The 14,748-nt window shown below is 40.6% G+C and overlaps 1 protein-coding gene across 3 annotated transcripts in view; it reads left to right on the top strand.

Annotated features, from left to right (window-relative positions):
* SLC22A15 (solute carrier family 22 member 15) overlaps positions 1–14,748 on the top strand; it is a 110,756-nt gene that overhangs the window by 76,707 nt on the left and 19,301 nt on the right. For all 3 annotated transcript variants that reach the window (XR_011565732.1, XM_019956743.2, XM_070785861.1), the window contains exon 8: positions 4,942–5,027. Coding sequence is in view for 2 of the 3 variants with exons in the window: in XM_019956743.2 (XP_019812302.2) it covers positions 4,942–5,027 (86 nt within the window). In the remaining variant the exon portion in view is untranslated. The remainder of the gene's footprint in view (positions 1–4,941; positions 5,028–14,748) is intronic.

The raw sequence follows: 14,748 nt of genomic DNA, 5'->3' as shown, positions 1-14,748 counted from the left end.
GAGATCAGTGGAGAAATAACTCCAGAAAGAAGAGACAGAGCCAAAGCAAAAACAATACCTAGTTATGGATGTGACTGGTGATGGAAGTAAAGTCTGATGCTATAAACAGCAATATTGCATAGGAACCTGGAATCTTAGGTCCATGAATCAAGGCAAATTGTAAGTGATCAAACAGGAGATGGCAGAGTGGACATCGACATTTTAGGAATTGGTGAACTAAAATGGACTGGAATGGGAGAATTTAACTCAGATGACCGTTATATCTACTACTGTGAGCAAGAATCCCTTGGAAGAAATGGAGTAGCCATCATAGTCAACAAAAGAGTCCAAAATGCAGTACTTGGATGCAGTCTCAAAAATGACAGAATGATCTCTGTTCGTTTCCAAGGCAAACCATTCAATATCACAGTAATCCAAGTCTATGCCCCAACCAGTAACGCTGAAGAAGCTGAAGTTGAACAGTTCTATGAAGACCTACAAGACCTTTTAGAACTAACATCCGAAAAAGATGTCCTTTTCATTATAGGGGACTGGAATGCAAAAATAGGAAGTCAAGAAACACCTGGAGTAACAGGCAAATTTGGCCTTGGAGTACAAAACAAAGCAGGTCAAAGGTAACAGAGTTTTGCCAAGAGAACACACTGGTCATAGCAAACACCCTCTTCCAACAACACAAGAGAAGACTCTACACATGGACATCACCAGATGATCGACACTGAAATCAGATTGAGTATATTCTTTGCAGCCAAAGATGGAGAAGCTCTATACAGTCAGCAAAAGCAATACTGGGAGCTGACTGTGGCTGAGATCATGAACTCCTTATTGCCAAATTCAGATTTAAATTGAAGAGAGTAGGGAAAACCACTAGACCATTCAGGTATGACCTAAATCAAATCCCTTATGATTATACAGTGAAAGTGACAAATAGATTCAAGGGATTAGATCTGATAGAGTGCCTGAAGAACTATGGATGGAAGTTCATGACATTGTAGAGGAGGCAGTGATCAAGACCATCCCCAAGAAAAAGAAACGCAAAAGGCAACATGGTTGTCTGAGGAGGCCTTACAAATAGCTGAGAAAAGAAGAGAAGCAAAAGGCAAAAGAGAAAAGGAAAGATATACCCATTTGAACACAGAATTCCAAAGAATATCAAGGAAAGATAAGAAAGCTTTCCTCAGTGATCAGTACAAAGAAATAGAGGAAAACAATAGAATGGGAAAGACTAGAGATCTCTTCAAGAAAATTAGAGATACCAGGGGAACATTTCATGCAAAGATGGGCACAATAAAGGACAGAAATGGTATGGACCTAACAGAAGCAGAAGATATTAAGAAGAGGTGGCAACAATACACAGAAGAACTACCCAAAAACATCTTCATGAATCAGATAACCACGATGGTGTGATCACTCACCTAGAGCCAGACATCCTGGAATGCGAAGTCAAGTGGGCCTTAGGAAGCATCACTATGAACAAAGCTAGTGGAGGTGATGAAATTCCAGTTAAACTATTTCAAATCCTAAAACATGATGCTGTGAAAGTGCTGTACTCAATATGCCAGGAAATTTGGAAAACTCAGCAGTGGTCACAGAACTGGAAAAGGTCAGTTTCATCCCAGTTCCAAAGAAGGGCAATGCCAAAGAATGTTTAAGCTACCGCACAGTTGTACTCATCTCACATGCTAGCAAAGTAATGTTTAAAATTCTCCAAGCCAGGCTTCAACAGTATGTGAACCATGAACTTCAAGCTGGATTTAGAAAAGGGAGAGGAACCAGAGATCCAATTGCCAACATCCATTGGATCATTGAAAAAGCAAGAGAGTTCCAGAAAAACATCTACTTCTGCTTTATTGACTACGCCAAGGTGAATCATCCCATGCCAGAAAATGATTGATATGAATCTTGAAGAAAGGCAGGTTTCCAAGCAAATATATAGTGTCATTAACATAGATTAGGAGAATAATTGTATGAGTAAAACATACTGGTTTGTTGAGCCCTTATTGGTTCTGAGTCTTATGCAGGACTTGAAGAAAGACAGACTCTAGGGTAAATTCATAGTTCATTAACATAGCTTAAGAAAAACATTTACATAAGAAAAACGCACAGGTTAGCTCAAGGTTTGAGAAAAGTTAAGTTCAGGTGGAACCAGGTGTCATCATGGCAACACAGAATTTTAAGAGAAACCTCCTTTTAATTTTGTATAGAGAAGGGAAAAATCTGAGACTTGCAGTTTATTTCCTCCTGCCGCTTAAGAGAGCGATAAAACACGTCTGACACTTGCAGCCTATTTCCTCCAATTGGAGACCCCTAGCTTTCGTGCCTGTTACCCTCTCAGTAGGACCTTGTTGTTGATCTATTTTATATACAGTAGTTTGTGTCTGGCAATCTCAAACTCCTCTAATGTCTCTCTCCCCGCCCTTCCCCTCTGGTAACCATAAGTTTGTTCTCTATGTCTGTGTTTTGTGGATAAGTTCATTTGTGTCACCTTTTGAATTCCACATGTAAGTAGTATCATATTTGTCTTTCTCGAAGTAACTGGCTTCCCTTAGTATGATAATATCTAGGTTCACGTTTTATAAATAAGTTCATTTGTATCATATTTTGGATTGCACATATAAGTGATATCATGCTATTTGTCTTTCTCTAAGCGACTTTACTTCACTTAGTATGATAATCTCTAGGTTCATCCATGTTGCTGCAAATGGCATTGTTGCACTCCTTTTTATGCCTGAGTAGCATTCCATTTTATTTATGTACCACATCTTTATCCATTCATCTGTTGGTGGACATTTAGGTTCCTTCCATGTCTTACCTATTGTAAATGGTGCTTCGGTGAACATTGGAGTGCAGGGTATCTTCTGTTTTTCTCTGGATTTATGCCCAGGAATGGGATTGCTGGATCATACGGTATCTCTATTTTTACCTTTTTAAGGAACCTCTATATTGTTCTCCATAGAGGCTATACCAATTTACATTCCCTCCACACTACTGGTGGGAATGTAAATTAGTATAGCCGCTATGGAGAAAAAGTTTCCCTTTTTTCCACATCCTCTTCAGCATTTATTATCTGTTGAATTTAAATGATGAACATTCTGGCTGGTGGGAGGTGACATCTGGTAGTTTTTATTTGCATTTCTCTAATAATTAGCAATGTTGAGCATCTTTTCCTATGCTGATTGGCCATCCGCACATCTTCTTTGGAGAAATATCTATTTAGGTCTTCATAGATTTTTAACCCAATATTAAAAGACGTTACCACCTGACTGTTTTTGAGCAGGCTGTGTGTAATTCGTTCATCCCAAATGGGAATATCAGCTCGACATACATAGAACTCCATGACCCAATTAGAATTTCATGACCCACTCATGGTCATTTAGAAGCTCTCACATAAGACAAAGAACTAGAGGAATGAGAAAGACTTTTCTTTCCTTTTAAGTCCCACCGGACTTTGTTGATGGGAAGAGTAGATCCTGCTTTTGCCAATCATAATCAGTGAGCACAGTTTTGAAATATTTTTTAAAAGTTCTTTTATAGAGCACTCATTCCTTGGCTTTCTCCGATTCCTTCTATTACTGAACCGCTGACCAGGGCAGTTGGAAATTGTGAGCTAGAAATCAATTGGCTTATACCATTTATCATTTTCTAGAAGTCATCATTTTTATTAAAAAAAAAAAAAAAACAGCATTCCTTTAGCATGCACTGGATGCTGTCATTGTGGGTATTGAGGTCAGCTTATTTTAAAGGGCAGTTTTAGATTCCATTCAATTGAAGGGCTTTTCTTTGGGGATTGGGCCCAGTTGCCTCTGCTGACCCCTCTCTTCATGCCTGAGTGTACTCACATCATGGTCCAAGGGCTGAGTCAGGGGACTTATTCAGAAATCTGTCCCAGCATCCTCGGGGGGCCAGACACCCCTCAGGTGTTCTTCCTGTTGTAGCTTCCTGTGCCCCCCTCTGATGACCACATACAGTGTCACGAGGACATAGTCCATGGGGTGTCCTGTATGTCTTTGAATCCCTAATGCCTGCCTTGAATGATGCCTATCATTTGAAAAACATTGGATACTGACTGTTAAATTAAGCACAATAACCTGGAGACTAGCATCCTTCCCTGTCCCCCAGCCACCACCACTGGAGTCAGGATTAAAACCTGAGGCAGAGGGAAGGAGCGCCACATTGGGGGTCAGGCAGACCTATCTTAGCCATGTGTTAATTTAATGACTTTGAGAAGTTACGTTCCTTGATGTATTTATCCTTAAACCAGGGATTATGAAAGTCCCCTGGAAAAATTATCATAAAAGTACCGAATAACATTGAAGCGCCTCACAGAGGACCTAGCATATTGCCTAGTAAAGGAAGGCTTGTGATTGTTCTTATCTTTCTTTCAAGTCTAGAGCTCTTATTTGAAAATTATTTCTCCCAAGAAAGTGTGCAATGAATTTCATTTAATTCTGGTACACTAACAAGAAATTTCCTTCTGTTTGTCTTTTTAAGAAAGAGGTGTATAAAATTTTAACTGCTTAAGATACAAATAACCAGAAAATGAATAAATGAGCTAAAATTCTCCATGTTTCAGTTTTCTTCTCTAGAAGATGGAGAACCCTTAAGCACATGTCTTAAAGGTTGATTATTAGCATTAAGAAAGATGATAGAGACAGAAAACATTTCCGATAGTGCCTAGAACATAGTAAGCACTCACAAAAGTAGATGGAATCGTTCTCTGTTCTTGTCCCACACACATCATTTAATCCTGCCATCCAGGTGGTTTTCCTTTGCTTTGTGATGGTTACTTAAGTCATGTCTTGGTCAGTCACATTTGCTACCCACTCCTTAAGAAAAGATGAACATGTAATAAACGTGGGGACATTTAAAAAGGAAGGTTGGAGGATGGAGGAAATGAATGTGTAAGTTTCTCTAGAGAGACGTGAACTTCTCTGTTTTATTTAGGTTTGGTCGGAAGCGGACGTTGGCAGCATTTCTGTGCCTCGGAGGACTGGCTTGTCTTATTGTCATGTTTCTCCCAGAAAAGAAAGGTATGCCTTTCCAGTTTCTACATGGGGGTTTTGAACAGCACTTTTATTACAATGAATCTCAATATAGTGGAGAGATTACCATATGCCATGCTTCATTTCTGTGATTGCATATTATTTAGCAATTGTGTGGGGTATAATGGGCCAGATTCTTTCCATTGCCTAAACTATTCTCTGGGTGAATAATGTGCTTAGAGGTGCACTATTAATTCTTTCAGGCGATTAAGCTACCATCTGGGGTGTCTGGACTGCAGTACTGGTGTTGTTAGAGTTGTTTATTTGATGATGATGAGGGCCATTTAGTTCTGCACAGAAGGAAACTCTGTCCAAGGCTGCAGATTGCCCTCCTTGGTCCAGCCAATCACGAGACCGGAGATGAGGGGCACTGGGCCTCCACGGTGGTTTTGGCACCCCTCAGCATCCCCATCAGTACTTCCAAGGCACCCTGATAATAGCAAGAGCAGAAGAAGAATAATATTGGTGATGATTGACCTTCTCTCAGTCTTTTGTAAAGTGTGAATAAAACATCCTTAGGAAATGCCGCTATTTTTATATTTGTCGCGTTGCTATGTAAACACAGCTTTAAAGAAAAGTCCCTTTGGCATTCATTTCTAATATGATTCCTGCCCATCTGTAGAAATTCTGTAGATAATGCTGTTTCTCAATTTCTTTTCTGCTGTAGCACACCTGAGGCATGCCCTCTATTGCATCAAGAACTGTGGTTTTAGCAGTGATTTTCAAAGATAAGAAATGGGTCATAATGAACTCTCTGCTTCTGGGGCTTAGGGTACAATGCAAACCCTGTTTTAGAGGCTTTTGGATTTTGTTAGGGCTCCATCATGGCGCTTGTTCTTTAGGTGAGAATCATTGTGAAATGGTTTAACACAAATATTTTTAAGGGAGTGCTAAGCTGGGCAGCTTATAGGGTCTGAGCTTATATGGGCCCTGAGGCCCAGCAGGTTGGGCCTCCCCGGTGGTTCAGCAGTAAAGAATCTGCCTGCAATGCAGGAGCCACAGGAGACACGGGTTCAATCCCTGGGTCAGGAAGATCCACTGAGGAAGGGCATGGCATCCCACTCCAGTATTCTTTCCTGGAGAATCCTATGGACAGAAGAGCCCGGAGGGCTACAGTCCATAGGGTTGCAAAGAGTTGGACACGACCAAAGCAACTTAGTATACAAGCACCGACAGTGAAAGCTCTGAGTCCTAACCACTGGACTGCCAGGGAACTCTCTAACAAACTTTTTTGTGTGGTTGTTGCTTGGAAGTAATTCTATTTCTTTTTAACTATTTTATATTGGAGTATAACTAATTAACAAAGTTATGATAGTTTCAGGTGGACAGCAAAGGGACTCAGCCACACGTATACATGTATCCATTCTCCCCAAACTCCCCTCCCATCCAGGCTCACCCTAACATAAAGTTTTGATAACTGCTAGAAATGCAGCTGAAGAATTCGTTTCCTGTCGGAGCATATCATGTGTTAAGTGCTGCCTTGGTGATGGCTTCTCTTCAGGGGTCACTGAAGACGCCAAGGCCACGTGCCCTAGTTCTGCAGCCCCATCTACACCTCCTGTGCTGTTGGCTGCTGCCTGAGGCTCTGTGCCTTAAGACCAGAGCGCTGTTGGTTCTAGTTAGGATTTTACTCAGTATTTAGCGCAGCCCTACAGTGATTTTCATGGAATCCTGGAAACTAGAGAATTCAATAGGTTTGCCTGCTTCTCTCACCTCTAAGAAAGTTGTCACCTGTGCTTCCGCTAGCAAAAGGAGAAGCTTCTCTACTGTGGCCCTGCCTTGAGCTGGGAGAACTACGTGCCCTGTTCTGTTTGTCTGCAATGAGGCACTGATGGTCTTCAAATCATTGCAGTTTTCAGTTCAACAGATTCTGTTTTTCATAGACAACCTGGAAATTCAGGTGTTTTCTACCTGTAATCATCTCTTACAGAGAGAAACTTTTCCTTTTCATTCTAAGTGCATCTATTAGCTGTCACACCTTAGGCAAGCCTGGCCTCTTCATGTCTTTCCTCTCTCCCACATATCTGAATTCCAGGTAACCCACACGGTGGGACTCTACACACAGCCGTTTCTTTCTTTTTTTTTTTAATTTTATTTTATTTTTAAACTTTACAATATTGTATTGGTTTTGCCAAACATTGAAATGAATCTGCCGCAGGTATACATGTGTTCCCCATCCTGAACCCTCCTCCCTCCTCGCTCCCCATACCATCCCTCCGGGTCGTCCCAGTGCACCAGCCCCAAGCATCCAGTATCATGCATCGAACCTGGACTGGCGACTCGTTCCATATATGATATTATACGTATTTCAATGCCATTCTCCCAAATCATCCCACCCTCTCCCTCTCCCACAGAGTCCAAAAGACTGTTCTATACATCAGTGTCTCTTTTGCTGTCTCATATACAGGGTTATTGTTACCATCTTTCTAAATTCCATATATATGCGTTAGTATACTGTATTGGTGTTTTTCTTTCTGGCTTACTTCACTCTGTATAATAGGCTCCAGTTTCATCCACCTCATTAGAACTGATTCAAATGTATTCTTTTTAATGGCTGAGTAATACTCCATTGTGTATATGTACCACAGCTTTCTTATCCATTCATCTGCTGATGGACATCTAGGTTGCTTCCATGTCCTGGCTATTATAAACAGTGCTGCGATGAACATTGGGGTACACGTGTCTCTTTTAATTCTGGTTTCCTCAGTGTGTATGCCCAGCAGTGGGATTGCTGGATCATAAGGCAGTTCTATTTCCAGTTTTTTAAGGAATCTCCACACTGTTCTCCATAGTGGCTGTACTAGTTTGCATTCCCACCAACAGTGTAAGAGGGTTCCCTTTTCTCCACACCCTCTCCAGCATTTATTGCTTGTAGACTTTTGGATCGCAGCCATTCTGACTGGCGTGAAATGGTACCTCATAGTGGTTTTGATTTGCATTTCTCTGATAATGAGTGATGTTGAGCATCTTTTCATGTGTTTGTTAGCCATCTGTATGTCTTCTTTGGAGAAATGTCTATTTAGTTCTTTGGCCCATTTTTTGATTGGGTCATTTATTTTTCTGGAATTGAGCTGTAGGAGTTGCTTGTATATTTTTGAGATTAGTTGTTTGTCAGTTGCTTCATTTGCTATTATTTTCTCCCATTCTGAAGGCTGTCTTTTCACCTTACTTATAGTTTCCTTTGTTGTGCAGAAGCTTTTAAGTTTAATTAGGTCCCATTTGTTTATTTTTGCTTTTATTTCCAATATTCTGGGAGGTGGGTCATAGAGGATCCTGCTGTGATGTATGTCGGAGAGTGTTTTGCCTATGTTCTCCTCTAGGAGTTTTATAGTTTCTGGTCTTATGTTTAGATCTTTAATCCATTTTGAGTTTATTTTTGACACACAGCCGTTTCTACACAGAGCCAAAGGGAATGCAGATTTGTGGTCTCTGGACTAGACTGGTCATCACTGTCTGCTCACTTCCTATCTATCCTAAGAGAGCAGCTGAGCCCCTCATGGATCATGCCCTTGGTGGACGCTGAGTAACAAACAGCACAGCAGAGTCTCAGATGTGCCCTGGGAATAGGATTCCTCTGACACACTTAGAAAAGTGGATGTTGTCTATTTTTGAAGATTTCCAGAGAAAGACATTCCGTAATGTTCCTTCGCAAATTGTCTCTATTTTTAATAGCCATTACAGTGTTAAAATGAGCCTCTTCCACTACAACGGAGCCCATTTCCTTTCATTTTATTCATCACTAGAGATAGTGAACATATGGTCACCCCTTTTTTGCATAATCCTTTCTGTCTTTGCAGGGAGTCATCTAAGCTATTCCTGAGTCTTCTCTACTTTGAGCTAAAAATATTTGTTCTTTAAACTTTCTTTGAACCTTTCATATTTACTCTTTAAAATATTCTGATGGCTTTCTTTTAAAGCTCAGTTTTTTTCAAAGGCCCGAGGTTTAGGCTACCTGTTATGAAAATTCCAGTAAATGTATATGAAGAAAGAGTCCTGGCCATTCAAAAACTTCTGTTAACATCTTGTACGTGAGTTTGGTGACCACTCACTTTCTTACTGCTTTTCTGCTCATTTGCCCTCACTTTTCCTTATCAAGCATACATTCACTCTTTCCTTTCTGCCAACTTAAGTGGCCCTCTACCTCCCAGCTCTTTTTTAGCATTTGCGTATGATTGTGGTGCTCAGTGTCTGAGGCACAGACATAGGTGTGCCTCTACAAGAGACAGCCAGTAAGCTAGAAAATAGATTGCTTGGCGTTCCTTAGCCTGTGTGTCTGTTCAGTACCTATTTGCACCCTGGTTGGCCTCTAAGTAGATGTTCTCCCCGGGGGCAGTGTTACAAAGTAGTCACTAATTTATTCCACAGATTGGTTGTCATACATTTTACCTGATCGCTATCCTTGATTAAGGGCTTCCCTGGTGGCTCAGACAGTAAAGAATCTGCCTGCCAAGCAGGAGCCTAATTGAGAAGATGGATAGTAAAGCTTGGGAAGGCCAATATAGCTGGAATTTTCTGGGACAAAATCCTGGAGAGGAGTAAGATCTATTTAGGGAGAACCCCAGAGATCTGCAGAAGATCGCTGAGCCCTTGGCTGTTTTCGGATCTGGCATGTGTCTGAGGAAGCTCCTGAGGCTGGAACAGAAGGAACAAGTAGAACAAATCTTAGAACGTGGGGCCACGCCTGGTTTGTGTTCTCTTTAGCCAAATGTGGAGTGTTGGGTGAGACTTCCTGGGCCAAAGTAACCCAACATGATAGGCTGTTCTGCTATAGCAGAGCCTGCTCGAAAAGCGCTTCAAACACTCAGAGGATACGGTGATTCCAAGTCACTTAACTGCATTCTAGGAAGAAGAACATCAATATGTAAAGGAATATGACATAATCTAGCACTTAACAGTGTAACATTCATAACCTATGGCATCAGTCAGTGTTGCCAGGTGTGCAAATAAGCAGGAAAGTATCTCCCACAACAAGGGGAAATGTCAATAGAAACAGAACCAAAAATGACACAGATAATAGAATGAGGAGGCAGGAACCTTAAAACAGCCATTTTAAGTGTATGCCATATGTTTACAAAGACAGAAGAAAGCATGATCATAATGGGCAGAGAAATAGAAGATAGAAGCATTATATGGGCAGAGAAATAGAAGATAGAAAAAGAGGCACACGTTACATCTAGGGATGAAACATACAGTATATGAAAATAAAAGCAGTGACTGAGATGAAAAACAGAAAAAAAGACGAATGAGGAGGGGACTTCCCTGGTGGTCCAGCAGTCAGGAGTCCGCCTGCTAGTGTGGGGGACACAGGTTCAGTCCCTGGTCTGGGAAGTTCCCACATGCTGCAGAACAACTAAGCCCATGCACCACAACCACTGAGCCCGTGAGCTGCAGCTGCTGAAGCCCGCACACCTAGAGCCTGTGCTCTGCAGCAAGAGAAGCCACCACAGTGAGAAGCCTGCTCACCACAACTAGAGAAAGCCCAACTATAGCAATGAAGACCCAGTGCAGCCAAAAATAAATTAAATTTTTTTTAAAAATCAGTGAGGAAGACATAGCAAAACACACTCCAGAATGAAACAAACAAAAGTTATAGGACAACACCAAACCCAACATGTATGCAATTGGAACCTAAGAAGGAAAAAGTTAAAAAAAAAAAGATACTTGCAAAAATTATGGGCGACTACTTTCCAGATTTGATGATAACTATAAATGCTTAATGAAAAAGTGGTCAGTTCATCAGAAGGATATTACAGTCCTGATTGTGTGTGCATCCTGATTGTGTGTGCATCTGATAACAGAATCAAAGTTCAGAAAGCAAAATGGACAGAAGTGGGAGGAGAAATAGACAAATCCACCATTATAATTAGATATTTATAATGACTCAATGACTGATAGAAAAAGTAGACAGAAAAGAATTAGGATATGGAGACTTAAACAGCCAACATGAACTAACTGACATTTATCAAACACACATCCCTAAAACAGCAGAATATGCATTCTGTCTGGAAAGTGCGCCCAGAACAAGTACCAAGAGAGACTATGTTCTGGGCCATGAAACAAGTTTCAATAAATTTAAAAGGATTGAACTCTTACAAAAATGAGTTCTTTGACCAAAGGTGAATTAAACTAGAAGTCTGTAGTAGAAAGATATCAGGAAATCCTCAGATCCTGGATTTTAAAAACCGTTCTTCGGAAAAAAACATGGGTCAAAGAAGAAATCACAAAGGAAATTAGAAAATGTTTTAAAATAAACAAAGTACAATGTATCAAGTTTGTGGGACACAGTAAAGCAGGGTTTGGAGGGAAATTAGTGTAGTTAAAAAAAGCATCAGAGGGGACTTCCCTCATGGTCCAGTGGTTAAGAATCTGCCTGCCAATGCAGAAGTCATGGGATCAATCCCTGGTTCGAGAGGATCCCATGTGCCACGGAGCTACTAAGCCCGTGTGCCACAACTAACTAAAGCCTGGCGTGCCTAGGGCCCATGCTCCAGCCAAGAGTTATCCCGGCTTACCGCAACTAGGGAAAACGCATGTGTAGCAACGAAGACCCAGCACAGCCAAAAGTAAGACATTTTTTAAAAGGAAGTTTTCAAATCAGTTATCTAAGCATCCCCCTTAAGAAATTAGAAGGCAAATTAAAAGAAAAAAAAAGACTGACAAATTAAACACAAAGAAAGCAAAAGGAAAGAAATAATAAGTATAAAAGTAAAAATCAATAAAATATAAACAGGAGAATAATAGAGAAAAACCAATGAAACCAAAAGCTGGTTTTTTTGAGATCAATAAAATCAATAAACCTCTAGCTAAACATCTTATTTCTGCTTTGTTGACTATGCCAAAGCCTTTGACTGTGTGGATCACAATAAACTGTGGAAAATTCTGAAAGAGATGGGCATACCAGACCACCTGACCTGCCTCTTGAGAAACCTATATGCAGGTCAGGAAGCAAGAGTTAGAACTGGACATGGGACAACAGACTGGTTCCAAATAGGAAAAGGAGTACGTCAAGGCTGTATATTGTCACCCTGCTTATTTAACTTATATGCAGAATACATCATGAGAAATGCTGGGCTGGAAGAAGCACAAGCTGGAATCAAGATTGCTGGGAGAAATATCAATAACCTCAGATATGCAGATGACACCACCCTTTTATGGCAGAAAGTGAAGAACTAAAGAGCCTCTTGATGAAAGTGAAAGAGGAGAGTGGAAAAAGTTGGTTTAAAGCTCAACATTCAGAAAACGAAGATCATGGCATCGGTCCCATCACTTCATGGCAGATAGACGGGGAAACAGTGGAAACAGTGGCTAACTTTATTTTTCTGGGCTCCAAAATCACTGCAGATGGTGACTGCAGCCATGAAATTAAAAGACGCTTACTCCTTGGAAGGAAAGTTTTGACCAACCTACACATTATATTAAAAAGCAGAGACATTACTTTGCCAACAAAGGTCCACCTCGTCAAGGCTATGGTTTTTCCAGTGGTCATATATGGATGTGAGAGTTGGACTATAAAGAAAGCTGAGTGCCGAAGAATTGATGCTTTTGAACTGTGGTGTTGGAGAAGACTCTTGAGAGTCCCTTGGACTGCAAGGAGATCCAACCAGACCATCCTAAAGATCAGTCCTGGGTGTTCATTGGAAGGACTGATGTTGAGGCTGAAGCTCCAATACTTTGGCCACCTGATGCAAAGAGCTGACTTATTTGAAAAGGCCCTTATGCTGGGAAAGATTGAGGGCAGGAGGAGAAGGGGACGACAGAGGATGAGATGGTTGGATGGCGTCATCGACTCGATGGACATGGGTTTGTGTGGACTCCAGGAGTTGGTGATGGACAGGGAGGCCTGGTGTGCTGTGGTTCATGGGGTCACAAAGAGTCAGACATGATTGAGCAACTGAACTGAACTGAAAATCACTGCAGATGGTGACTGCAGCCATGAAATTAAAAGATGCTTACTCCTTGGAAGGAAAGTTATGACCAACCTAGACAGCATATAAAAAGCAGAGACATTGCTTTGTCAACAAAGGTCTGTCTAGTCAAGGCTATGGTTTTTCCAGTGCTCATGTATGGATGTGAGAGTTGGACTGTGAAGAAAGCTGAGCACTGTAGAATTGGTGCTTTTGAACTGTGGTATTGGAGAAGACTCTTGAGAGTCCCTTGGACTGCAAGGAGATCCAACCAGTCCATCCTAAAGGACATCAGTCCTGGGTGTTCATTGGAGGGACTGATGCTGAAGCTGTAACTCTAATACCTTGGCCACCTGATGCGAAGAGCTGACTCATTTGAAAAGACCCTGTTGCTGGGAAAGATTGAGGGCAGGAGGAGAAGGGGACGACAGAGGATGAGATGGTTGGATGGCATCACTGACTCAATGGACATGGGTTTGGGTGGACTTTGGGAGTTGATGATGGACAGGGAGGCCTGGCGTGCTGCGGTTCATGGGATCTCAAAGAGTTGGACACTACTGAGTGACTGAACTGAACTGAAACTAATAAAGGAAAAAGAAAGAGGACACAAATTACCAATATCAGGAATGAAAGAGGGACATCACTATAGAAATTTTAGGCTTTTATAAGGAGATAGTTTTGGCATAAATTGGCATAAACATTTTTATGCCAATAAGTTCGACAGGCAAAATGGAAAAATTCCTTGAAAGATACAAACTACCAAATTGTATAGAAACAAAGATAAGCTGAATAGCCACTTTATCCAGTAAAGATATCTAATTGGTAGTTTAAAACATTTCCACAAAGAGAATTCCTGGCCCAGATGGCTGGAATTATGAAACACATAATTAGAAACACTGGTAAACTATGAAACACATAAGGAAGAGATAATATAATTCTACACATTCTTTCAGAAAATAAGAAAAAGAATACTCTTCCAACCCAGTGTGTGAGACCAGCAATTACCGTAATACTAAAACCAAAAAAAGACGTAAGAAAACTACAGGTCAGTATCTCTCATTAATATAGATACAAGAATCATTACCTAAATATTAGCAAATTCAATTCAGCAATAAATAAAAAGGGTAATGCATTATGATCAAGCAGGATTTATCCCACAAGTGCAATGTTGGCTTAACATTCAAAAGCTAATCAGTGTTATTCACCATATTAAAAGACCAAAAGGAAAAACAAACCATATGATCCTTTCAATACAAGTAGGAAAAGCACTTGTCAGATTTCAACACCCATTCTTTACAATATGGAAATAAAAACAAAAATAAACAATGGGACCTACTTAAACATAAAAGCTTTTGCACAACAAAGGAAAACATAAACAAGATGAAAAGACAGCTCTCAGAATGGGGAAAAATAATTGCAAATGAAGCAACTGACAAAGGATTAATCTCCAAAAGATACAAATAGCTCATTCAGCTTAATATCAGAAAAACAAACAACCCAAAAAATGGGCAGAAGACCTAAACAGACATTTCTCCAAAGAAGTCATACAGATGGCTCATGAATACATGAAAAAAATGCTCAATATCACTTATTATTAGAGAAATGCAAATCAGAACTACAATGAGGTGCCACCTCACACTGGTCAAAATGGCCGTCATCAAAAAAATCTATAAACAATAAATACTGGAGAGGATGTGGACAAATGGAAACCCTCTTGACCAGTTATGGGAATGTTAATTGATATACCCACAATGGAGAACAGTATGGAGATTTCTTTAAAAAACTAGAAATAAAGCTTCCGTATG

This window comes from Bos indicus, chromosome 3, assembly GCF_029378745.1.
Source record: "Bos indicus isolate NIAB-ARS_2022 breed Sahiwal x Tharparkar chromosome 3, NIAB-ARS_B.indTharparkar_mat_pri_1.0, whole genome shotgun sequence".
NCBI lineage: Eukaryota > Metazoa > Chordata > Mammalia > Artiodactyla > Bovidae > Bos > Bos indicus.
This window is presented reverse-complemented; position numbering and strand designations above follow the sequence as displayed.